Genomic DNA, 25,589 nt, shown 5'->3' on the forward strand with positions numbered 1-25,589 from the left:
CCTTGCGGCGAGCACCCCGGCATCGCGGCCCTCTGTAGTTCGCCTGCACTCTCCTGTGGACCTCTTCCGGTCTGGATCCCTGAGTCAGAGGGTTTCTACCTCTGTGGAAAGAGCCGGAGCCAGACACGTGAGCAATGCTCGTCCTGGTGGCACCCCTCGGCCGAGCGGCCTCTCAGTCCAGGGAAACTGGTCTCTAAGCGAGAAGAGACCCACCCGCTTCCCTCCCTGTCAAAGCGTGCTGTGCAGTTCCTGTGGGGAGAGGTGCTTCAGAATGCTTTGTGATTTGCTGATTTTAATTTAAAGCTTCTTCAAAGCGCTTGCGTTTTAGCTGTTCCTTTAAAAGAATTGTGGCCCTAGCCGGTTTGACTCAATGGATTGAACGTCGGCCTGTGAACTGAAGAGTCCCAGGTTCGATTCTCAGGGCACCAAAAAGTAAAAGAATTGTGTTTGTGGCCTGATATGGGACTATCGAACCTTTCCCAGTTCACCTCCGTGCCCACGCTGTCCCCGTCATTCCAGATGACATGGGGTTCTGTCTGTTAAGCGATGTCATGTGAAAGTTAAAGGGACGCAGTGCCTGTCCGCAAGGTCACTGACATGGGGACAAGCTTATGCGGGGAGCTCAGGCACCTGATGCTGGCACCCCGCCCCGAGCGTAAGGACACTGCCGGTGCTATTTCCTGCTCGGAGGGGCCGGCCAGAGAGCTGTCTGTCCAGGGCCGTTTGGGGTACAGGCCTGTTTTCAAGCAAAGAGCACCCAGGAGTGGGCAGAGCGCATGGGCCCCAGCTGGATGAAGATGCGGGTCCAGAGCAACCCCCGCGTTTGACCTTCGGCAGAACGCACCTGGTGCCCTGCCTGCCCTGGAAATGGGGTGCGGGTGCTGGTAGACGTGCTGGGAACTCAGCCGCAGAGCCCTAGCATCCGTGGGAAACAGGCGGATTCCTCAACAATTTCTTTAACCTTTCCTAAAAAAAAATCTGTAAAATCATTTGGTAAAAAAAAATTTTCAAAAAATGAAGAAATGGGTTTTTAAATCAAGTATTTTAAAGTTCAATAGTACTTTCCGCTTTGCTTTTAACTGAGGGGCCCTGTTCGTTTCAGTTACTGGAATCTGGTGGGCTTTTCTCCAGAGAAGTCGGCTTTTTCTCAGAAGAGAAACCCGCTGGCTCTGTCCATGGGTCTGTCTCCTCAGGTCATGTTCAGGGTGGAGGCGTGGACGTCACACAGGTCAAACCACTGCTCGGGGACGGGCTGCGCGGGGAACAGGCCGTTGGGAGGCAGCCCCGGGCGCCGCTGCCTGTCCCCGTCGTTGGCCACCCTCCAGTAGGCGCTGCCTTTGAACAGGAAGACGGCCCTGTGCGCATACGAGTAGTAGGCGGCGTCCAGGCTCCGGAGCGGGTGGTTCCGCGGCTCGATCGCTGGGAAGACCTCAGTCATCTTCTTCGGAGAAGAGCCGAGGACTCGGTTTCTGTTGACATCAAACGCAAATACCTGCAGGGCAGAGAGCACAGCGGCCTGAGATCTCCGACTCACAGCGAAGCAGGCCCGTCTGTCAACGGCACACGTTCCTCGGGCTCCAAGTTCTTCAGACTCTCCCGGCCCGTGTGGCTCAGGTTGAGCGCTGACCCAGGAACCAGGAGGTCACATTCGATTCCCGGTCAGGGCACATGCCCAGGTTGCGGGCTCCATCCCCAGCAGGGGGCGTGCAGGAGGCAGCTGGTCCATGATTCTCATAATTGATGTTTCTCTCTCTCCCTTTGCCTTCCTCTCTGAAATCAATAATATCTTTTTTAAAAAATATAAAGTCCTTAATTTTCCACATGATGGGATTATCTGTCGTTGCCATATAGGCATGCACTAAGAACCCAATCTTTTTTAAATTTTTTAATTCTTACCTGAGGATATATTTATTGATCATTAGAGAGAGGGAGGTAGAGAGAAGAGACAGACAGACATTGTGTAAAAGAGAAACATTGATCAGCTGCCTCCTGGAAAGTACCCTGACCGGGATGGACCTTCTGGGGCTCGGGATGAGGCTCGAACCCACCAAGTCACCCGGCCAGGGCAGCAGCAGCTCAGCTGTTAACCGAGAACTTGGTCGCCTGACATTTCAGTTAGGGATGATAAAAGCTACACCAGGCTGCACAGCCTCCACTTACCCAGGGCCCTTGGAAGAAGTAAATCAGCTGCTTCCTTCGGTCATAAAAGGCGGTGTCCAGGGGACTCGGGATGCCAGGAAACCCTTCCGAAATGAGCCTGGGGTAGCTGCGTCCTTGCTCATCTTCCGAGTAGGCCTGATCCCTGTCGCTGTCGTATCTCCAGTACCGATTTCCTGGGAGCCAAACAAAAAGTGTTGCCGTGGCTTATGACCGCTGCGTCCCAGGAAAAGACGGAGCAACAGCTTTCCGCACAGGCCCCAGCTGACCACGAAGTCCTGCGGGACTGGGAGGAGGCTGGACTTCTGCCTCTGAGTGAGGCCTCCCCAGATGAACGCTTTCCCCGCGTTACTTCTCGACTTGGCCCCAGGGGTCCCGGTGTTGCCAATATCGATTACAGTCAGGACTTAAACCACGGAAGGGTGTGCTCCCTACTCTGAAACATCCAAACTACAGAAGTCTGCCGGAGACCACGTCTTTATGTCTCTGAACTGAAAGAATTCTTCGTGTGATGTGAAGGAAAATTAGGACTAAATGTATTCACGGATCTCTTACGGCAAATTGTGCATGCAAAGTTCTGTCAGCCCGCTCCCGCCTCGGGGTTAACTGGGAGCCATCTGAAGCATCGTGGCTCTGTGACGGACTCTGCCGCAAGGGGAAGGAAAAGCAGCGCCTACACCAGCCGTGGGCAAACTACGGCCCGTGGGCCAGATTCGGCCCGTTCGGCTGTTCTACCCGGCCCGCGAAAGAGCGGAGGGTTCTCTTGCTCTCCCCTCCGCTCCTTTACTTTGAATTTATATTAGTTCACACAAACACTCCATCCATGCTTTTGTTCTGGCCCTCTGGTCCAGTTTAAGAACGCATTGTGGCCCTCGAGTCAAAAGTTTGCCCACCCCTGGCCTACACGCACCGTGTTTGGGCTCAGACTCAGTGCGTTTGGTGTGCAAAGGCAGCCTGCTGGCCTGGCTGCACGGGGTGCTCCCCAAGACCTCCAGGCCCCCTCCTCAGGTCCTGCCCCCCACAGAACACTGACCCTCCCACCCAGCGCTGCCTCCTTCCTCGCTGCCTGGGCCCTGCACTCGAGGCTCTGTGCCCGGCTGACCTGTCCTGCCAGCCTAACCCATCGCGTGAGCGCCTGGCCACCTCCAGGGCACAGCTGTCTCCCTGAAATGCTTGTTTGCTCCCAGCCTCCAGCCCCCTAGGTCCCCCCCACTCCAGGTCCTACCCCTTCTTCCAGTCTGGGCCAAGTCCTCTCTCCTGGGGTGGCTCCCGCACCTGATTCAGGGTCACAGCATGGTCCCCTCTGCTTGCTCCACCCCTCCAAACACTTTTCATTGGGGGAGGGGGTTCTCTCCAGAATCAGATGAAAACCTCTGCAGGGAGGGCGCTTGCTTACAGTTCTTTGGCAACCTTGTCAGAGTCCCGCCCAGTCCACTCACTCAGTCATCATTCGATGCATCCATTCAGCGCCAGCTTAAAAGATGACACAACACAACCCCTGTGCTCAGAGCTTACAGCCCGACGGAACTGACGACATTAAGTTCCAGAGCTCAGGAGCGTGGCGGGTGGCTCCCCAGTCGGGGCGCAGACACGCTCTGAAGGCACTCGTTCAAGAGGAGAAACGGAGCCGACCGTACGAGCCTCTACCTTTAAAAAAATAGCGCTCGTCTCTCCTCCAGGTCCAGATGTGGACGAAGGCGTCTATGTTCTGTGCTGGGACCCCGTGCCAGCCGGTGAGGATGGGGAGGGGGTCCCCGTAACGGGTCCGGTTGTTTCGGTTCTCGTACAGCCAGTACCAGCTGTTGCGGAAGAAGTAGGTGCTGAACCTCGCCGTCGCGTCCCCGAGGGGGGTCCGCTCCTTGCGAATCCAGTCGAAGGCAGTGTCGAATGAGCCTGCGCAGGAACCTACAAAAAAGCCCGGCCACTTGCCACCCGGCGCCAACACCGGCAGTTCCTGCTGTCACGTGTGACTTGCACAGAGAGCATGGCTAAGCCGAGCGTGCTATGGAGTCACCTGAAAGCAGGCACCGCAGGAGGGGGAAGCAGGCCCCCCGTGAGGGGGAAGCAGGCACCCCATGAGGGGGAAGCAGGCCCCCTGGCTGAGGGGAGCACGAGAGGCCCCGGGGCCTGCTGTGGGCACATGAGTTATCCCGGCCTCGCTACTGACAGTGCGCCCCATCTCTCTAAGCAGGGGTCCTCAAACTTTTTAAACAGGGGGCCAGTTCCCTGTCCCTCAGACCGTTGGAGGGCCGGACTATAGTTAAAAAAAAAAACTATGAACAAATTCCTATGCGCACTGCGGGCCCGGGACGCGTCGGCTGCTAAGCAGGACAGGCAGCGGCCCCCGGCGGGCCGGATCCATGTCCTTGGCGGGCCGCATGTGGCCCGCGGGCCGTAGTTTGAGGACACCTGCAACGTGTCCCTGCTTGGGTGCTAGTTATGGGATCACTTTAAGTGCAGCCGATGCCTCTTGAAGGCGGGTCTGACCCCCCTGGAGGGAAGGAGGCTGGTTCTGGGCACGCACAGGCGGGGTCTCCATGGAGGGAGATAAACGTGTCCTGGCACGTGGTGTTCTCCAAGCGCGCTGCGTGCCGAGAAAGGGCGGCGTGAGTCGCACAGAAATGGGGACGGTCCCTGTTGCAGATGGGAAATCAGAGGGCAGCTTCCCTTCCCTGCAGCCTCAGTGCCAAGTCATGAATCGCTTCCATCGGGTAATTAACCACCCGCACTTCGGCCTGAACAATCAAACGGTCGTTAAAGCTCCTCCCGGCAAGGCCGCACTGCTCTCCGCCTCGGGGTCACAGACCATTTCTTCCCCGGCTCCCCGCTCTCGTCCCTCTCCTGGGACACCTGGCCCGGTGGCCCCTGGTCCAGGAAACCACCGTGTGCCCTCCTGCCTCCCAGGGAACAGGCTGTGCCGGGGAAAGAGGGGACACGGGGAACAAACCCAAGAGCACGCGCTTTGCTCTCCACGCGCCTGGCCTGGGCAGGGCCGCCCATCACTGCCGCCCCAGAGCCTGGAGGCAGCTGCTCGGGGCGTCAGACTGAGGAGGGATGGGGTCCTCTGTCAGCTCGGAGGGTGCCCCTCCCAGAAGTCTTACCATACAGCCTCTGAATTGCTTTCCGGTCTGACCAGTCCAGCTCGAACGCAGGCCCCCGGGGAATATAATTTGGCTGCATTATGGATCCTGCCCTGTAGCTGTGCGGCAAGCCGAGGACGTGGCCAATCTCATGGACGGCCACCTAGAAGGGAACACAGCCATGGGTGCAGCGCCAGCCCTGGGGGCCTGGGACCCGCCCTCCCGGAGGGCAGGCTGTGCCTGCAGAGGCTTGGGCAGGAGGGGGGGACTTTCTCAGGAGGAAGCGGACACGTCCGGGAAGAGGCTCCGGCCGCCTGGACGCCCTCCCGCCCACGCTGCCCTTTGCCCCGTCACTACGATCAGCTGCGACCACTCACCTTGAGGAGGCTGATGCCCATGTCGCTGGTGGGCGGGGTGAAGTGCTCGTCATCGTCAAAGTGAATATCGCCCAGGCGCCAGGCGTGTGCAAACTCCTGCCCAACTCCATCGAACACCCGAGGGCAGCCCAGGTGCCGGCCTGGCCGGGGGGGGGGGGGGGGGGGAAGGGGGCAGGTGAACGAGGAGTGCCCGTCACACAGACTCCCTGCCTGGCGGGACCTGGGAGCGCAGACACCTGTAGGGTCCCCAGGGGCTTGCCGTCCGGCCTGGACTAATTCCTCACCTTGAGGCTGCATGACTTTATAAACGCGGTTCTTTATAAACCGTTACAAAGTCCAAAGACACAGCCCAGCCGCACGGCTCAGTGGTTGAGCCTCATCTATGAACCAGAGGGTCACGGTTCAATTCCTGGTCAGGCACATGCCCAGTGGCAGGCTCAGTCCCCGGTGGGGGGTGTGCAGGAGGCAGCCCATCAGTGATTCTCTCTCACTGATGTTTCTCTCTCCCTTCCTCTCTGAAATCAATAAAAATCCACAAAGCCTAAAGACAGAAGCAGGCCCTGGCTGGTTTGGTTCAGTGGATAGAGCGTCGGCCTGCGGGCTCAGGGGTCCCGGGTTCGATTCCGGTCAAGGGCATGTACCTTGGTTGCGGGCACATCCCCCGTGGGGGGTGTGCAGGAGGCAGCTGATCGATGTTTCTCTCTCATCGATGTTTCTAACTCTCTATCCCTCTCCCTTCCTCTCTGTAAAAAAATCAATAAAATATATTTTTTAAAAATTAAAAAAAAAAATAAAGACAGAAGCAGCTGCGCACTGAGTGCTGAGGAAGGAGAGGAGCTGGGGCGCGTGTGGGCGTGGACCGCCACAGCCCAGGAGGAGGAGACAGGTCTGCGCTGGACCCTGACGGCTGTGTGGTCAGGAAGAAAAGCGGCGCGGCCCACGGTCACTTCCTTCCATTTGCATCCTTTTCCAACCATCTGTGCTCTGGGTGCTTCTCACACGAGGAAGCGACTCAGGGAGACCGTGGGGCAGCCATCGGGACCCTCGTTCCCGGGTGGGGCTGCTGAGAAGTGACTGGGTCCAAACCCACGCAGCGGGAGGGGGGGATGGGGGAGGACCGGCCATCTGCCCGATGCTCTCAGGAGCCCGCCGAGCCCACGTGAGCACCTTGCGCCATGCCCCTGGCTGACCTCCTCTGACCTGTCCCCATGAGACCCTCTGGGCTCTGCAGGGTGACACGCGTGCCCTCCCCAGTGAGTTGTAATAAAGCAACATCCACAGAGGCTTACAATGCGCCCCTACAGGTGCCATCTCAGAACAGCCAGGCAGAGGGTTGGTGGCACTGCTCTGCGTGACTGAGGCGAGCAGGAGGCCAGGGTGGGGTTCCCCCAGCCGGTCTGTTTGACCCCAAGTTCCCATTATGCTGAGGTCCCAGCGTCCGCCCGTGGGAGAGGCAGAGCGCCCGCCTGGCAGCAGCGAGGACAGGTAGGTAGGGCGCACCGTCTTCGCCCCTCACCTCGTCCAAATCCCAGCTTTATGTCAATCGAGGCCCCCGGGCCAGCGAGGTCCTCCCGGAAGGTCAGGGGTGTCACCTCGCTCCACATGCGGAAGGCCAGGCGGAAGACGCGCCTCTGCTCCTCGGCGGAGAGCTGGCGGCTGTAGCCCTCGCCCACCAGCCTCCAGCTCAGGGTCCTCTTGGCGAAGGCCTGGGCGCCCCCGGGCTGCGCCGCGTCCTCGGGCTGCGGGCCAGGAGGCACCGAGAGCAGCATGTGCAGGAAGCGCTTGGGGCGGGCCTTGGGCCGGGGGCCAGGCGGGGGCGGCGGGGCCCGGGGGGCGGTGCTCACGGCCTGCAAAGGGGGCCGCGTGTCGGGGACGCCGCAGCGGGGCCGGTTCATGGCCTCCAGGGTGGCTGCGTCCAGCCGCCCGCTCGCCGGCAGCGCGTTGACCTTCTGGAACCTGCGCAGAGCCTCGGCCAGGGCGGCACCCCGAGGACCCTCGGGCGGCCCATTGCGGCGGGGACCCCGGGTCACTGGGGCCGCGAACCCCGCCCCCGGGGGCCCCTGGGCCCAGCCGTATTTGGACAGGAACCGCTGTGGGAGAGAAACCTATGATCGGTGGGGCGATCCCGGCCACAGTGCATGGTGCACACGCATGTTCTCTGTTGTTTCTATCTGCACAGACCGGTGTGTATTTGCTTAACGGTTTCCACATTTACCACGTTGTGTGTTCACCTGTGCTGGGCAGCGTTCGAGGTCCAGCACCTAAAAGGCGTGTGCACACGTGTGCATGTGTGCACCAGTGACTGCGTGCACACCTGCGGACGTGTGCAGGTGCATACGTGCATACCTGTGTGCGTGCAGGTGCGCCTGTGGCTGCATGTGCGTGTGCGTGCGTGCACGTGCGTGCAGGTGCGCCTGTGGCTGCGTGTGCGTGCGTGTGCGTGCAGGTGCGCCTGTGGCTGCGTGTGCGTGCAGGTGCGCCTGTGGCTGCGTGTGTGTGCAGGTGCGCCTGTGGCTGCGTGTGCGTGCGTGCGTGTGCGTGCAGGTGCGCCTGTGGCTGCGTGTGCGTGCGTGTGCGTGCAGGTGCGCCTGTGGCTGCGTGTGCGTGGTCCTGGTTTCGGCTTCCCTGGCTTCCCTACCTGCGCGGCGAGGAGGCCGGCGATGGGCGGGGCCCGGCGCAGCGGGGACGGCGCCAGGTCTGAGCGGTCCCGGCTGTGGAACAGCGCCTCTGGCCGGGCGGCACGCGGGGCAGCGAGCCAGCAGAGCAGCAGGGTCGGACGGAAGATGGAGGCCGCGAGCATGGCCCGGCTGGAGCCCGCCGTCCGCCTCCGCTCCGTCCCCGTCTCCCCTCCTGGGGGAGAGGCCGGGAAGCTCTTATAAGCGGCACGGGGCCGCCCGCGCCCTGCGCCCGCGCCCTGCCCTCTCACCCAGGCGCGAAGCGTGCCGCCAGGCGGTCGGGCGCTCCCGCCCTGTGATGACCCGACCACCCCTCTCGCGGGGGTGAGACATCCCCCGCCCCCCGCCTGCTCCGTGTGCCAGTCCTCGGGTAATTACATCGCGAACTCGCAGCTGCCTGTGATGGCGTTTCCCTGGCGACGTGGTTGGGGGCGAGGGTGCTGCCCGGGTGAGCTGGGGGTGGGGGGTGACAGTGTCCATGGGGCCTGCGGGTGGAGGCGCAAAACCAGCAACCCGCCTCAGAACTGCACCTGCAGTGAGCCCCCAGGACCATGCATTTGCTTGTAGTTTGGGCCTATTTTTGTTTTTTTTTTAGAGTGGAAATTGCCTTTTTTTTTTTTTACCTTTTATTTTTATTTGTCAATTACAGTTGACATTCAATATTATTTTATATTGGTTTCCGGTGTACAGCACAGTGGTCAGACATATAGTTTACAAAGTGATTTTCCACCCCCCATAAGTCTAGTCCCCACCTGCACTGTACACATTCCCTGTGCTGTACTTGGCACCCCCCGAGTTTGGGTCCTTCTTTGGGAGGGGAAGTTTTAGTTTATCAATTTTTTCTTTTTCTTTTTTTAAAATATATTTTATTGATTTTTTACAGAGAGGAAGGGAGAGGGATAGAGAGCTAGAAACATCGATGAGAGAGAAACATTGATCAGCTGCCTCCTGCACACCCCCCACTGGGGATGTGCCCGCAACCAAGGTACATGCCCTTGACCGGAATCGAACCTGGGACCCTTCAGTCTGCAGGCCGACGCTCTATCCACTGAGCCAAACCGGATAGGGCTATCAATTTTTTATTATTGCTTTTGTTTCTCTTTATAAAAGGAATACCTCATCACTATAGGAAGGTGCACATTTTGAAAGTACTGAGAATAAAGGGGGAGGCCTTTGACTGAGATGGCAGTGTTTTCGTGAACATCCTTAAGATAGATGCATTGTGTGCACGCATAGAGAAGTACCTGTGTGTGTAGTTTTACGTAAGTCACATATTCTCTATTTTATTTAAGCTCAATGGAATAGCACATGCATCTTCCCATGTTCATGGAGATCGGTGTTTATCATCCCAGGTAATGGCAACATGGGGTCCGTTCTGTGGGTTCAGGGATTTTTTTCTAATCCTCACCTGAAGATGGATATCCTATATAATAAAAGGATAACATGCAAATTGACCCTAACTTGGAACAACCAGGAACGACCGGTCACTATGATGCGCACTGACCACCAGGGGGCAGACACTCAATGCAGGAGTTGCCCCGTGGTGGTCAGTGCCCTCCCACAGGGGGAGCGCCACTCAGCCACAAGCCGGGCTGACGACTGTGAGTGAGCCCAGAGGCAGTGGCGGGAGCCTCTCCCGCCTCCGCAGCAGCGCTGAGGCTGTCTGACTGCGGCTAGGCCCATCAGTTGGACGTCCCCCCAGGGCTCCCAGAGGGATGTCTGACTGCCAGCTTAGGCCCGATCCCCCGGAGAGCAGGCCTAAACTGGCAGGTGGACATCCCCCAAGGGCGCCTGGACTGGGAGAGGGTGCAGGCCGGGCTGAGGGAACACCCCCGAGTGCACGAATTTTCATGCATTGGGCCTCTAGTATATGTGTGTGTGTGTGTGTGTGTGTGTGTGTGTGTGTGTAATTGATTTTCAGAGAAAGTGGGAGAGAGAGAAAGCATCAGTGATGAGAGAATCATGGATCGGCTGCCTCTTGTACGCCCCCTACTGGGGATCAAACATGCAACCCAGGCACGTGCCCTGACCTGGAATTGAACCATGTCCTCCTGGTTCATAGGTTGATGCTCAAGCACGGAGCCACGCCTGCTGGGCTGTTTCTATTTTTATTTTTATTGATTTTAGAGAGAGAGGAATGGGGATAGAGAAGCATCAGTGTGAGAGAGAAACATGGATGGCTGCACACTGTTTCACTGTGTAGCGTGGCCAAAACAGCAGCATTCTCCGGTGGGAGGGCATTGTTCATTTCCCCACCTCACTGGGTTTCCTTTCCTTTTTCTTAAACTGAAATCTCAAACTGTGTTTTAATTAGCAGACAAACCCTAAGTGTTTTCTCCGGGGAAACGGACACCTGGAAAGGTGCAAGACGTAGGACAAAATTCTTCAGAACGGGGTCTGGCTGTTCCGTCTGCTGGGCGGCTGGAACTCTGCCGCGGAACGGAACTAAGAACCCTGGGCCGCAGAGTGGCTCCTGCGGCTGATGTCACACAGCCTGTGTCCTGAGGGGTCCGGCAGAGTCACACGGCGCCCGTGGAGCTGAGCGCTCTGGCCAAGGACTGCTCCTGAGCGTCAGGTCTAAGCGCTTGCTGGCAGCTGGGCCTGGTGCCGGCCGCGGGATCCCTGCCCGGGATCAGAGGTGGGAGGCGGCTCCTCCCGGGGGCCCTTTCTCCGGTTAACGTGTCCCCTTTCTCACTGTCCGTGCAGCTGGCCTCATGCAGGTCCGGGCGGCTGGACGCAGGGACGTGTGCCTACCAGTCGGGGGGTCTGCTGGTCTCTGGGGGTGCCTTTCGCCCTGGCACTGCCCAGCCTGTGCGTGGACTGGCTTCCGGGCTCAGAGTGTTTGATTACCCAGGTAAATGGGATTTTGAGGAGATTGGTAGAATTCAGGAGGAAAAGTGGCAGGGGAAGCTGTGTGCCCTACAGGATGAGGGACAGGGGCTCCTGGAGAAACCGGCTCCTGGTCTGTGCAGGACACTTGCCGTCCCTGAGCCTGGGGGAGGGTTGGGCTGGAAGCTTCTAGAACCTCCTTAAATACTGAGGTGGCATGACACAGGTGCCAGTGGGAGAATTGAAATCTTTTTTCCTACGATACGTATTATTTACAAAGTAGGTTTCCATATCCTCAGCAGTGCACAGCGTAGCATTTTGGAAAAAGACATTCCCTTGCTTATCCCCACGGAAGATGTTTAAGCCCGATGTACGGGGAGGGGCACCTCTGACTCTGAAAAGGAACGTATTTCAGGATTTGGGAGTGAAACCATGTGCTCCCGTGCGGCCTGTTTGTTATTCACCGCTGGCTGCACGTTACTGCCTGCGGGAGGGAGAGAAAGCCCTTCCCACCGTCTGTCCCGTTTCCTTCCTTCTGCCTTTGCATTTCAGTCCCTTTTCATCCGCGAATAAACTCTACCCCCACGTGGCCGGGCCCCTCGGCCTCCCTGGGTGACCCGTCCGTGTTTTACAGGCACAGGCCTGCGGGTGGGGGTCATGCTTCCTCCACGAAGGACGCAGCCCGAGGCTGTGCCTGGCTGGGTGGGAGGGGACCCACAGTCACCGCCTGCACTTCTCTGCCCAGAACCATGTTCGGATTTGAGGGCATGATCGACAAGGTGGACGTTGAGGTCATGATTGCCATCGGTGGCGGCTTATTGATTGCCTCCTTCTTCCTCATGTGCTGTTTCCTCTGTCTCTACTGCAAGTTGGCCAGCACCTTGAGGTGAGTGGCGTGGGTAAGCGTGAATAACACCCCTCGCACGGGACCCCTGGGGCCACACCCTCCACGAGGTCGGGAGCAGTGGGAAAGTTTAAAAAGGCAAAGGCCGGGCTGCTCCGTGGTTGAGCGTCAACTTCTCCTCCCTCCCCGCTCCCTCTCTGAAGTCAGTAAGAACACGTCTTAAGAAAGGGCAGAGGCAGGTGAGCACGGAATCCTGGCCGCTTCCCCTCGGGCCGGGCTGTGAGCTCACAGTGAGGTTCCGCCGTCTGCTGTCCGGGACTCACGCACTGGCCGGCCCTGAGGACGCGGGGCAGCCTGTGCGGAGCCTCTGCCTCGGGTCACCCAGAGGACGGCTCCGGCGGGCTCCCCTGCCCGAGCGGGGAGTCAGGGGTGTGAGAAATGGGCGTTACAATGAACCTAACCAGTGCTTTTCATCAAACCTCTGAAGGAAACTATGACGGTCGGCAGCCACCGCGGAGGCAGGCAGCTGGGTGTGGAAGGCCGTGCTGAGACGCTGCCGCCCCGCAGGACGGAGCCCCAAGCGCGCCCCGCCCCTGCGGAGACTGTCCTGAGGGGTGGGCCCCCTGCGTTCTCCCCCCCGCCTCCCCGGGCTGTCCTGCGAAGTACAGACGTCCGTGCCGAGCTCAGCTGCCTCCTGACCGTTCTTTCCAGGTGATGGGGCCCTGCGGGCAGGAGCTGTGCTGTCCCTGGTCCCCAGGCACCTAGCACAGGCCCACACACACTGGGGGTCAGGCAGTGACCCGAAGCTCGCCTTTGCCAGTGGGTAACCCTTTCACTGGGCAAACCTTGAACCTCAGATGGAGCAGCGCCCTGAGCGAGAGTATTGGCTCCCTGACCAGAGCGGCTGCTCATGGCCCCTCTGTCACCTGCGAGCGGACCCGCTCTGGGCCGCGGGAGCTCACCCTCCTGAGAGCCCAGGGCGGGAGGCCCCGGGAGGCTGGCCCTGGCTCTGCATGTTTCCGTCCCCCCAGGGGGCGGGGCCAGAGCGGTGAGGGAGCTCCGAGGTGTGACCTGGGTCACCGGGCTGCTCTGTTCGGTGTGGAAACCCTGAGATGCGCGCTCACGGGGCTTCTCACCACGGTTAGCTGTTGACGTGCCCTCCGGTGACCATCAGGATGGAGGGCTTCCCTTTCCTCCCCGTCCTCCGCCCAGTGCCCCAAACCCCACAGAATACCCATCTCCGGTGGCAGCAGCCCAGCCCCTGGCCACGGGGGCCTCTGAGTCCCTCACAACCAGCCAGCTCCCATCCCTGTGGCTGGGATTCGATTATAACAGAAAACCTCAAAATAATGGTGGTTTAAACAAAGCAGGAGTTCCTATTTCTCTTACATTCACGAAGTCCAGGCGCAGACAGTTGAGCATCCACGTGCCACCTGTCGTTCTGAGCTTCCTCTCAAGGTCACCCAGGCCCAGAGGGGCTGCTGGGGCCCCAGTCTTCATCTGGTTCCAGGAGGAGGCGGGGCGGGGGGTGGGGGGGGCTCCTGCCTGGGGACTAAGCTGCGCCTCCGCTCCTGAAGGCAGGCTGTGTGTGACCTCCATCCCCCACCGCTCCCAGGGAGAACGTCTAAGTCCTTTCTGTGGGATGAACAGGACCACGGCGCACACAGCGGCTTTCACCACGCACACCGGGCTTGTCTTCAGAACGAGGGCACGTCTGTCCTCCCCAAAGGCCCTCGCCCCGGAAGCAGTGCACAGCCAGCCCCGCCGGTCCCACAGGTGGCCAGGGTGGTGCGTTGGGTTTCTTCCTGCTGCTGGCGGAAGCGCTCCGATGGGGCCTGCGAGCCAGCATGCGCTGGGTGAGGGTCCGCGGAGCCTTGGTGGAGGAAAGGGACGCCCGGGCCTGCTGCCAGCCCCAGGTCCCCTCCGGATCGCTGGTGCCCAGGTGGTTCCACTCGGGCACGAGGCAGGCGCTGGAGGGTGGATGCCCCCCCCACAGGCAGCCCCTGTTGTCCTTGGTCCACAGGAGGGCCCGGGGCCCCCTCAGCAGCTGTGAGGCTGGAGGACCGTCCGGATGCCTGCGGCCAGGGCTTGCGGCGTGGGGCTCTCGGCAGTGCAGCTCACGGGCAGGCCCTGGGCGGCCAGGGCGCGCGCGGTGGTGGGGCCGATGGCTGCGAACTGCAGAGGAGAGAGGGGGGCTCAGTGCACCTGCGCGTGGGGGGACGAGGTGTGCAGGGCTCACTGGCGATCCCGTTAGGACACCGCTCGGTGTGTGAGAGCTTTTAAGTGACAGTACTCTCTGACTGGACCCCGGCTTTATGGCAGCCACATGCCTTCCCCTCTGCGTGTCATCACGGCCTCCCCACCAGCCGAGCGGATCCTGCTGGGTAGCAAAAAGGTCTCGGCATGGGGACTACCCCTTGGCTCATCCTCGAAGCCTCGAGGTCCTAGGCAGCGTCAGGGGAACTCAGAACAGAGTGTGGGGGATGGTGGCTGGGCCCCTGGGAAGTGGGGCAATCAGACCAGGGCCCTGGAACAAGAGGGTTACTCCCTCCATCTGGGACCCTGGGACTTCCCCCCTCTGCTCCCCCCTCCCCGGCCCCAGGTGTGTGGGGACGGGCGCTGAAAGGGGAAAGGCCTCCATTCTCACTCGGGAGGCCAGCGGTGCTGACGTCCGTCCTCTAGCTCCGGGTCACAGCCCGGCCTCCCCCAGGCCCAGCCACTTCCAGACCAGTCCCGGGCAGGCCCACAAGGTGCGAGGCCCTACAGAGCCACAGGGCTAGTCCCTGGACGGGGAGTGCCCGTCCTTTCCACCGAGAGACCTGGGAGAGGAGTGAGCGCCTTAGAGCAGCTGTCTCAGATGTGTAGAAGGAAGAGGGGATCGGACACTAACACCGGGGCCAGATGCGCAACGGCTCTGAGAGGCCGCGGGAGCCGTCCCAGAACCCAGCCAGGAAGGGGCGTTGCTGAACTGGGAGCTGGGCTGGGGTCCTGCAGCCCTGCCTTCCAGAGGGTTCCACGGGGCCTCGTGGGCGGCCGCCAGGTCGGGAGTGCTTGTGCTTCCCATGGAAACGCAGGACGATTAGTAAAAAGAAGTTTAACTCCGAAAAAGACCAGAACCACCCAATGCCTCACCTTGATCTGATCGATGCTGCTTCCAGACAGCTCTTGAATGTGCTTGAGGCTGTATGTAAGGCCAGATGGGCTGAAAAACGTGATGCTGGCTGGGATGCCCTATGGGGAGAACAAGAGCAGCGTCTCGCGTGGTGCCGAGAGAAAGCCCCCCAGCTCGACTCCAAGGACCCCCAAACCCTGAGGCCATCCCCAGGCAGCCAGGCAGACCCCCAGCAGGCGGGCCCCCGATGGGTGCTGGCACGGCTCCATGGAGAGGAGCTGAGACGAGGGACGGTTGCAGGGGTGGGCAAACTTTTTGACTCGAGGGCCACAATGGGTTCTTAAACTGGACCGGAGGGCCGGAACAAAAGCATGGATGGAGTGTTTGTGTGAACTAATAGAAATTCAAAGTAAAGGAGCGGAGGGGAGAGCAAGAGAACCGGATAGAACAGCCGGATCCGGCCCGCGGGCCGTCGTTTGCCCACGGCTGGTTTAGAGAGTGGGTGCGATCGAGAGGCTGGCACAGCTCCTGGTCGCTCTGTGGCCCAGGCCCATCTGCGGACCCGGGAAGCCGGCACCGACCAAGCAAGGCAGCAGTGGGGCCCGCTCCCTGCCAACAGCCCCCTCCCTCCGGAAACGAAGCCGACAGCAGGCAGCTGGGCCTCCTGCGCCGGGGAGAGCGAACAGCTCGGCCGGACCTGCAAGGCGTCTACTGAACGTGGACGTGGAAAACGTCCACCCCCGCATGGCGCCCGCACTCGCCCGCGGAAGCCTGCAGCAGTCCCGGCTGCCAAGTCCACCCCAACTCCCCGCCGCTCCCTGATGGTTCCGGGGCCATGCTGTGAGCACCATCAGCGCCCCGTCCCTCTCAGGCTTCCCGGCCTCAGGTGCTGTCTCCCTTAACCCTGTGAACCCACTATCAGCCGTGGGCAAACGACGGCCCGCGGGCCGGATCTGGTGTTCTATCCGGTTCTCTTGCTCTCCCCTCCGCTCCTTTACTTTGAATTTATATTAGTTCACCCAAACACTCCATCCATGCTTTTGTTCCGGCCCTCCGGTCCAGTGTAAGAACCCATGGTGGCCCTCGAGTCAAAAAGTTTGCCCACCCCTGCTCTAGATGGTCTATTCCCAGCTCACAGACAGGGAGGAAGCCTCCGGGAGGCCTCGGCCGGGAGGGGAACCACACAGAGGCCACACCTCACCGCCTCACCACTGCCTCCACCAGGGTGCCCGCCTGCCCGAGCTCCCCCAGGAACGGCGCCCACCTGCCTCCACCAGGGTGCCCGCCTGCCCGAGCTCCCCCGGGAACGGCGCCCACCTGCTTGGAGTAGTAGCTGTCCAGGTTCACTTGGATTGCCGGGTGGGGGGCCTTCTCATAGACAACGATGCTTTCCATGGGGATCCCTGGACACGATCAAAACGGAAACAGAGCTAATGCCCTGGGAGAGGCCCTGGGTCAGGAGCCGCGGGCATCCCAGCTGGGCCTCCCAGGCCACGTGCTCCTGGAGAAGCCTCTGCCCTCCCGGGCCCCAGGGACCCACTGCGGACGGACGGACTAAGCTCTGAGGGTCTCACACTCCCTGCTCCATTCAGGGACTCAGCATCCCCCAGGTTTCCAGGGAGGGAGGAGGCCCAGAAGTGACCCACATACACGTCAGTCACAGACCCCGGGCGGGGCGGCCGCTCAGCGTCGGGCCGGAGAAATGAGCGGCCAGGACAGAAAACCTCGGGAGGAATCGAGGATCTCAGCACCAACAGCGACGCTCACCCTTCCACCCCGAACCCAGGGAGAAACGGACGTGTCAGGCCGCTGGTTTCCACGTGGCCTCTCTCTCGGGCACCTGGGGCCACACCTCCTCATTTTCTGTTCCAAAGGCCAAAGCCCTTGCTGGTCCTATTGCCTCGCGCCCCTGCCATGGCCCCGGGCTGTGTTCAGCAGACAGACGCTAAGACGGGTGAGAGAGCTGGTCCCCCACGTTGACCCGGAAGGTGACCGCCACAGGCCTGAGATCCCCCGGGAACGGGCTGTGTGGACAGCTGACGCTTAGGACGACGGAGGTGAGTTTATCGTTACAGGCCTTGGCTGCTCGCTTCGGAGAGCCAGGGGTCGTGCTGCTCACAGAAGCTCAGGCAGCTGTGAGGCGGGCCCTGGTCTACCCAGTTCCCAGACCGGGAGCCAGATGCCGAGGGCCTGTGCCCTGCCCTGGCTCATACCCTGATGCCGTCCGCCTCTGCCTCACCCTGAAGTTCATACTCCACCGTGGGGACGCCCCACTCGCCCAGACCCTCTGTGACAGGAGCCGGTGTCCAGGTGACATCTGCCAGCACCGTGGGAGCGCTCCAGGGCGCGGCTGGTTGCCGGACAGTGAGGCCGGGGGCCGGGCGGAGAGGGAGCGGGCCTGGAGGGTGAGCTGCCCGACGCCGCCCGCCCTCGTGGAGCACCTGGATGTCCTCTCGTGCGAACCCTGCCCAGGCCACCTCCACCCCCTCCTGTGACGCTCAGTGACCGCGTGCGCCTCGCCCCGCCGGGCCCTGTCCCTGCACTCTCTGCCGCCCTGACCACGGCGACCAGGGCCACCCCGGAAGGCTCTCGTGGACCCGAGGGGTGAGGGGAGGGCACGCTGGTACCTTTGTCCTTGAGCATCTGCGGCAGGACTTCTCCCTTGAGGGCTCCACAGGGAAACAGCAGGGGCAGGGCAGGCGGCTCCCCTGTGGACACACCCGTGGTGCGCGGTAGGCACCGGCCTCAGCCCAGCCCCCAGCCCCATCTGGAGTGTTCTGTGCCGAGTTCGCCTGTCTCGGCCCTGGTGTAGGGCAGCCGTAGTGGCTGGGTCTCCCGCACAGACAAGGGCCCAGGGTGGCTCACACTGCGGAGAAGGCCCCAGGGAAACGCCCCGCCCCCGCGGACCGATCTGAGACCCACGTGGGGGGGCCTCTCCTACTTACTGGAACAGATACATTCCGCGAGCTTTTCGGCGTTCCCACTGCTTTCTCCTTCGGCTTCCAGGCCCAGCTTCTTCACTGGAAAACAGCAGACACCCGTCTTACATGGCGGTTAGTCCCTCTGCTCCTGGGCTGTCTTTCCAATGTGCAGACACAGGTGTGTGCTCCACGGACACAGTCCCCGAGGCCGGCCTGGCGGAGGGAGGCCGGGCCGCTCCGGTGGAGGTGCCCGTCCTGGCCCCAGGCTTCCTAGGCGTGTGGCTGGGTGACGGTGCAACTTCTCTGAGCCCCACTGAGGGTGTCTGCGGGGGACACAGCCAGGTGGGGCTGCCTTAGGGCTACAGGCGATGACAGCGAGCTCCAGAGGGGGTGGTCTTGGGTCAGGTGGGAGCCTTAGGATCTGCGGACAGTGGAGAGGCCCCATCCTGGGAGGGAGGGAGGCCAGCCCCTCCAGGAAGGTGTGGGCTGACGTGGCAGGAATGAGGTGGGTGGGAGGGAGGGAGGTGCTGACTAGCTGGCAGGCCTGCAGGTGATTTAGGGGGAGGGCTGTGCCTCCTGTCGCTACAGCCCATCGGGGCGGAGCACTGGTCACCCCGCTGAGGATGGTGAGGAAGGCTGGGCCGGGCGGGGTCAGCGAGGAATGTGGAGCGTCTCTGAGAGAGGAGGTGCTCACACGAGCCTGGCGGACACCAAGCGGCCGCTAACGTCAACACGTCAGCCTTTCATCTACATGGTGGCCAGCGCTGAGCCCAGGAGAAGTCACAGGCCGCTGTGACTGTCCAGGAACCAGGCCCTGCCTGTGCTGCGGTGCCGGCCTCTGGATGGGTCGGGACGGGCTCAGTGCACCCAGAACCTTGAGAACTTCAGCCGGGACGCAGGTCTGCACAGCACAGCTGGCACCCACCGCTGGCACCCACAGGACGTGTGTGTGCTGCGCGCCCGGCCCGTGGGAGCCACCCGAGCCTCTTGCATGGCTGACTGAATCACTGTCGTGGGGGTTGGTTCAACCCCAGCCCTGCGCTTCTGCCTGGAGCGGGTGCTGAGGCCCAGGAGTGAACGTTCCTGCTCTGCCCACAGGGCTGGTTCCCCTGGCAACGACCTGCCCCAGCGTTAGGCCTTTCAAAAGCCAGCGCGTTGCCGAAACCGGTTTGGCTCAGTGGATAGAGCGTCCGCCTGCGGACTGAAGGGTCCCGGGTTCGATTCCGGTCAAGGGCACGTACCCTGGTTGCGGGCACATCCCCAGTAGGGGGTGTGCAGGAGGCAGCTGGTCGATGTTTCTCTCTCATCGATGTTTCTAACTCTCTATCCCTCTCCCTTCCTCTCTGTAAAAAATCAATAAAATATATTAAAAAAAAAAAAAAAAAAAAGCCAGCGCGTTGAGGTGAACTCGGGTGGAGGTGCAGGGGGTTTGTTAGGAATAACCAGACACCTCATGTTCATCACGTAGAAACATCAATTTCTGGGAGCTCTGTGCAGGAACAGGGATGAAGACTAAATGTACAGGATGTCCCAAAACATGTCTGTGCACACTTTGAATAGTTATAAAGGCAGTGTTTATTAAAATACATTTCATTTTCAAAATGGAGCTCTCGGCTGTAAAGTGTGTATACGTTTTTGGGGGACACCCTGTATTATTATGAATCACAACATCACGGGCATGGTGTTGGTGTTTATTTTTGCCTCGATTGCTTACCTAGAGAAGCCGTGGCATTTCCAACCACATACACTGGCTTCGCGTTCCATTTTTCTCGCAGAGACTTCTTCCAGACTGGAAAACATGAAGTTACACGTGTGTGGCAAAGACCAGAGGCCATGAGGACTGCTGCCCAGGTGCCTGTTCATCCTAAACCTGTGAGCAAGGCAACCTAGTAATACACAAACCTAAAGAGCAGCGTCCCAAACACCCCCCGCCCCCCCCCCCCGCCGCCTTTACACTGTTCGTATCTGCAGGCACAGGGTCGACCGCCCGAGTCCTAGCTCGCTCTAACCCAGGGGTGGGCAAACTTTTTGACTCCAGGGCCACAATGGGTTCTTAAACTGGACCGGAGGGCCGGAACAAAAGCATGGATGGAGTGTTTGTGTGAACTAATATAAATTCAAAGTAAAGGAGCGGAGGGGAGAGCAAGAGAACCGGATAGAACAGCCGGATCCGGCCCGCGGGCCGTAGTTTGCCCACGGCTGCTCTAGTGCAAGTGATGAGCCAATGATGCAGGTCTCCTTGGGCCACTTTACAACAAGGAAACAGGCTCAGCGAGGTCAAGGGATTCTCCAAGGTCAGAATGACCCCCTGAACTCAGGCCCAGTTCACTGCAAGCCTCTGGGTAAGCACCACCCTGCTGCCTCCACTCAGCACGAGGACGAGCTGGCCAGGCCTGGCCGACTGGCTCCATGGCCTTGGACTAGTGCCCACTCTTGCCAAGCCTCCGTCTTCTCATCTGTAAAACAAGGGCCACAGGATGTGTGCCCTGGGTTAGAGGAGGAGATGACTGCAAAGTGACGGCGCCTGGCATACAGTAGGCGCTCCATAAATGTTAGCGGGAAGGTGTTCCATCCGACAGACCAAGGTGGTGGTTCGGTCTGAAGGCTCAGGGGTTGATGTGTCCTGTGTGGGACAGCAAGACACGCTTCCAGAAGGCCATTTCTGCTCCCTCCAAAGGCTACACAGACATGAAAATCTCGGTACCTAAATACCTTAGAGCTAAGAATCACTGCAGTGTTCAAACCCCATTTCTGGAATCTAGCATCGCCAACGGGAGGACTGGGTGACCATGAGCCCAGCGCATTCCCGCGGCCCCGCCCTCACCTTCGCTCTTCCCGTCCTGCTCCAGGCTCAGCTCCACCGCTTCCACTGCCCTGGGGCTGGTGAAAATGAGCCCTCCGTAGCCTTCCGGACGCGACAGCTGCATACCAAACCCAAAGGCACTCTGTGGTGAGCGCTACGTTACCCAGAATTCCAAATGCTCACACGAGTGGTGGGCAAACTCATTCATTCTGTCCATCCATCGTCCATCCACCCACCCACCCACCCACCCACTCAGCATTTAAGAGCTGTGTGTGTGCCTGGCCCTATTCTTGGCGAATTCATTATTCATAGCATCTCCCTCAAGAGGCTCAGAGTCGAGGGAAGACAGCAGGTGCTAGGTAGGGTGTGGGTGTAACTGGACCAGAGGGGCACTGGGACTCCGCCTGGCAGGGGGGTGCAGGCCGGAGGGCAGACTTGACCTGTATCTGTAATAAAACTAGACTATCTACTGGGGTGGTGTCCAGGCTGAAGCCCTGGTTTTCAAAGACGATGATGATAAAACCTCCTGACCCTTTCCTCGGAGCAGGCCCCGGGCTCTGTGCACACCCCTCCGCTGAGTCTGTGAAAGTGCCTGGGAGATGGGGCCGTTCTCACCCTCGGATTAAACTCGGAGGCGGGAGAGGCTAAGGAGCTGGCTGAGGGAGTGGCTGAGGGAGTGGCTGAGACGGGTCGTGCTCCCCGTATATCCGGAACCCTCTCCCTCACGGGCAGGCTGGCTGGTGATGGAGAGGCTGCTGAGAAACCTGAGGATTTTTCTGACCTTGAGGTCCTAGAAATGATCTCAAATGAAGTCTCTGGTTCCCTTTGAAAGCTGGTTGTGGAAAAGCAAGCCAACGGGGCCCTCGCACGCAAGCCCAGGGCACGGGACGTGGCAGGGCCACTCGCTCTCTGCTGAGTTCAATGAACGTCGGATATTCAGCTCAAACTGAACAAGGAAACAGGAAGGCTTTCCCGAGAGTGACGGGCAGGGTTGTGGTGCGAAGAACATGAGGGTGGGCCTGTGCTAAGGGGTGTGGAGCCCCTAGGCGGGGCTGCAGGGCACTGCGCCTTTAACCTGAAACATCTGGCTCCACTGGGCTGGGCAGTGTGCCTACCCCAGGCCGCAGAGCCGAGGCTGTGGGCACATGTCCTGGTCTTGAGCCTCAACACTGCCTCTCGTGTGCCCGAGGCCTCGGCCAAGCTGCCGGACCTGGGCCTCCGTCACTAACAGGGAAAGTAACACCTACATGCCGCTTTGCAGAGGTCAGGGGTGGGGGGTCAGAGGACAGGTCTGAGCTGCGAGCAGCGCCCTCCCCACAACCTGCTCTCCTGGCCGCCTCCAGGTCAGGGCGGGGAGCTGGTGGAGGCTCAGGTGACCCACAGCCGATCCTGGGGCGGGATCCGGAGCTGGTGGGGTGCCACCCAGTTCAGAAGTTGGGCAGTAAAATGAGGGGAAGGAAGACAGTCCCGGGCTTGGGCTGACACGGATCCTACAGAAACAAACGTGTCGCACTTAGAAATCGCGGTGCCCAGACACCGGCAGACCTTACCTTCTCCGAGAAAGTGGGAAGAGACAGAAACTCAAATGACAAGACAGGGATCAGAGTGGCTTCGAGTCCGTGCAATCCTAACTCCTGCAGACAAAAGAATCGGTTCTGGGTTGGCCAGGCTGCTGGAAGGAGGGGAAGGGAAGGGTGCTGGGGTCACACTGCAGTGCTCTGTGCCACTCCGCAGGTCTAGGCCCGGGCTTCCCTGGTGAGCGCTGTTTCTGGGGCCCGGCGCTCGGGCACTTACCCTGATGTACGGATCCTGGCCACCGTCATCGTTAGCGTCCTTCAGCAAAAGAACCTTCATCATTGCCTGGCGGGCCGTACAGGGCGCTGTGACAGAGCGGGGACACGGGCCTTTAATCAGACCTCAGAGACTCCTCCTGGACCACGTGGGTGGATGGGGCTTGGGGGGGGGTGGTGAGGAAGGTAACCAACTGCTGGCTGACATGGCCTGGCCCCTGCGCACTGACTCAGCGTGACCGGGCTGGTTCCTTCGGAGACCCTGTCACTGATAAGGCCGAGGGACAGCTGCTGGCACTTGATAGCGTGCGGGAGGCAGATGAAGGCCCAGAGGGAGAGCCAGCGTCCCAGCCAAACACGTAAGGCTCGGGGAGAAGTGGTCCAAATTCTGGGTTGTATCAATACGTAGGGAAATGGGTGTCTCATATTGGAAGTAATTAGTTCCAGTTCAAGATATACTAAGTTGTTTGCTTGTAAGCTCCTTAGGAAATAATTGTATTGACTTTTCTACTTTTTAAAACATTTTTATTGATTTCAGAGAGGATGGGAGAGGAAGAGAGAGAAACATCAATAAGAGAGAATCATTGATTGGCTTCCTACTGGGGATGGAGCCTGCAACCTGGGCATGTGCCCTGACCCAGAACGGAACCATGACCTCCTGGTTCATAGGTTAACGCTCAACCACTGAGCCACACCGACCGGGCACCTCTTCCACTTCTTAAGGGATGTTTTGTAAGTGTTGTCAGTATCATGAAATAATTTTTCAAGAGTTTTCTAACAACCTAGAACACAATTTGTCGATACGTATTTAAAGCCTTATGTACCTCCTATCCTTTCTGTAATTTCACATCTAAGAATAACTACTAAGGCAGTATTCACAGATGTGTGCCAAGATTAACAAAGATACTCACCCTGGTATTCCTTTATTATTATTATTTAAAATATGTTTTTATTGATTTCAGAGAGGAAGGGAGGGAGAGATAGAAACCTCTGTGATGAGAGAGAATCATGGATCGGCTGCCTCCTGCACGCCCCACACTGGGAATCAAGCTTGCAACCCAGGCCTGTGCCCTGACCGGGAATCAAACTGTGCCCTCCTGGTTCCGAGGTCAATGCTTAACCCCTGAGCCGGGCTGGCCGGGCCTTTTTATTTTTGAGAGAGAAATGGCACACAGCTCCAAACGAATGTGTCTAAGCCCCTGAGGGAGCAAGTGAGTATCAATTAAGTTTTCTCTTGCTGCCGTCCGGCTCTTGGCTGCAGTGGGCTTCGGCAAAGTGGGCGGGGTCGCTTCTACCATTGCCTGGAGTGCCTCAAAGTGTGTCTCCGCAGGAATGAGCAGTCGCTTTCTGCGCTGGTCACTGTCAGCCTGGCTGGGCGAGTCCCCTGCGTCCCCATATGCGAACCCAGATGCTGCCGGGAAGGTTTTGGCGATAGGAGGAGGTCCATCGTCAGCTGACCTTCAGGAAGACAGGTCATCCTAGCCTAGACAATCCGGCGGGCTGCCTCGGGCAGTGGAAAGGCCCTTGGAGCAGACGGAGGCTCCCGGGGAAATGCCTCCTGTGCACCAGCTTTTGCCGTGCCCTCCACTGCGGATTTCACTGGCCCCACAGCTGCACTCAGTCTCCTAATACATGTCTGTAGGCAGCGCCTTGGTTGGGGCCACATCCCCAGTGGGGGGTGTGCAGGAGGCAGCTGATCGATGTTTCTCTCTCATCGATGTTTCTAACTCTCTATCCCTCTCCCTTCCTCTCTGTAAAAAATTAATATATTAAAAAAAAAAAACAAGAAAAAAACAAACACGGATGTCACCTCTAATGAATGACTTTCTTTCTAATGAATAGTCTTTACAATGGGCTGCGAACTGCTAGCCTGGTGGGATAAACCTAGCTGGTCAGTGACTTTCATTTAACTATTTTAAGGTTGTAAAACTCAAGATATTTCTTGTAAAAATCCAGAATTCACGAGGCAGGTTTAGCTCAGTTGGTTGAGAGTCAAGGTCATAGTTCAATTCCCGGTCAGGGCACATGCTCAGGTCGCAGGCTCCATCCCCAGTAGGAGGCAGTGATCAATGATTCTCTCTCATCATTGAAGTTTCTATTCTCTGAAATCAATTAAAAAAAACAAACACCAACACAAACACAACAGATAGGCCCTGCAGTCAGGCGACCCCATCATAAAAAGACAAACCCAAGATTCCAGGTTCTCTTGAAATGTAAAAATCTCACAGCACCGGGCCCTTTCCACTTGGCTGCGGCGTCAGGTACACCCTGGCTTGCCACAGTGCCCGCCACTCTGTTCTCTCAAATTTCCCTGCTGGCCCTGAAGCATGGACCGGCCATCCCTGCTTTTCAAGAAACTTTCAGGTCAAGAAATGGGCTTAAGGAAGGTCCGCTAGGGGCAGGCATTCAGTGCCTGACAAGGCCGGGCCACCCATGTGCTGGGGGGACGCCCGCAGGGTCGGGCCTGAGCCTGGCGTGGGGGCACCTGCACGACCCGGTGACCTTCCATTTGGAGTCCATCACTACCCCAGGCCACGGCCCACACCCAGGCCTACGGCGGCCTCGGTTCCGCTCCCGACTAGTCCTGCACTCACTAGCGCCGCAGGTGGGTGGGCCCCGCAGGTCCGGAGGCCTCGGTGTCTTCATCGATAGGTTGGGCGGCGACACCTACCTCGCCGGGCTGGTGAGGCCCGAAAGGTAGGAGCTGGGGCCCTGCCCAGCCCGGCGCCCGGCACTAGGAAGTCGCCCAGGAGGGCGGTGTCTCGCGATCCCAGTCTGAGGCTATGAGATACCAGAGCAACCAGCGGTGGGTGGGCCCCTCACCACGTGGCCTGCGCTGCCATGGCGACGGCCCGCGCCAGGCGGGGGTACCACCACAACCACCACCCGCTGCCCCGCGGCGCACACAGCTGGAGCTCGCGCATGCGCAACGACACCATGCCCGGGGCGCAGCCGCAGAGATGGGCGGAACCATTGAGCCAAGGGGGGGGGTGAGTCTTGG

The 25,589-nt window shown here is 59.6% G+C and overlaps 2 protein-coding genes and 1 long non-coding RNA gene across 4 annotated transcripts; 1 reads left to right on the forward strand and 2 right to left on the reverse strand.

Moving 5' to 3' along the window:
* Positions 1 to 1,189: 1,189 nt before the first annotated feature.
* Positions 1,190 to 8,659, reverse strand: MMP21 (matrix metallopeptidase 21; the record flags this gene model as incomplete). The annotated part of the gene is made up of 7 exons (XM_080687853.1): positions 8,253 to 8,659; positions 7,131 to 7,704; positions 5,615 to 5,754; positions 5,259 to 5,400; positions 3,805 to 4,062; positions 2,161 to 2,333; positions 1,190 to 1,492 (listed from the first exon to the last, which is right to left on the reverse strand). The coding sequence occupies exons 1-7, from the start codon at positions 8,412 to 8,414 to the stop codon at positions 1,190 to 1,192; spliced, it is 1,752 nt and encodes a 583-aa protein (XP_080543979.1). The 5' UTR covers positions 8,415 to 8,659.
* LOC308257649 lies at positions 8,658 to 13,157 on the forward strand. Its single transcript, XR_013961627.1, has 5 exons — positions 8,658 to 8,737; positions 9,582 to 9,641; positions 10,604 to 11,143; positions 11,864 to 12,004; positions 12,450 to 13,157. It is a non-coding gene; the product is annotated as an uncharacterized lncRNA (long non-coding RNA).
* A 161-nt stretch (positions 13,158 to 13,318) lies between these two features.
* Positions 13,319 to 25,516, reverse strand: UROS (uroporphyrinogen III synthase). Of its 2 annotated transcripts, none has more exons than XM_080687746.1 (10): positions 25,260 to 25,516; positions 22,593 to 22,678; positions 22,349 to 22,432; positions 20,820 to 20,916; positions 19,710 to 19,784; positions 18,020 to 18,094; positions 17,702 to 17,782; positions 16,392 to 16,477; positions 15,095 to 15,193; positions 13,319 to 14,137 (listed from the first exon to the last, which is right to left on the reverse strand). In XM_080687746.1, the coding sequence occupies exons 2-10, from the start codon at positions 22,653 to 22,655 to the stop codon at positions 14,003 to 14,005; spliced, it is 795 nt and encodes a 264-aa protein (XP_080543872.1). In that variant the 5' UTR covers positions 22,656 to 22,678; positions 25,260 to 25,516; the 3' UTR covers positions 13,319 to 14,002. The 2 variants fall into 2 exon arrangements, with proteins under 2 accessions (XP_080543872.1, XP_080543871.1); XM_080687745.1 differs by having other exon boundaries at positions 25,183 to 25,496.
* Between the last annotated feature and the right edge of the window lie 73 nt (positions 25,517 to 25,589).

This window comes from Plecotus auritus (assembly GCF_963455305.1).
Source record: "Plecotus auritus genome assembly, chromosome: 9".
NCBI lineage: Eukaryota > Metazoa > Chordata > Mammalia > Chiroptera > Vespertilionidae > Plecotus > Plecotus auritus.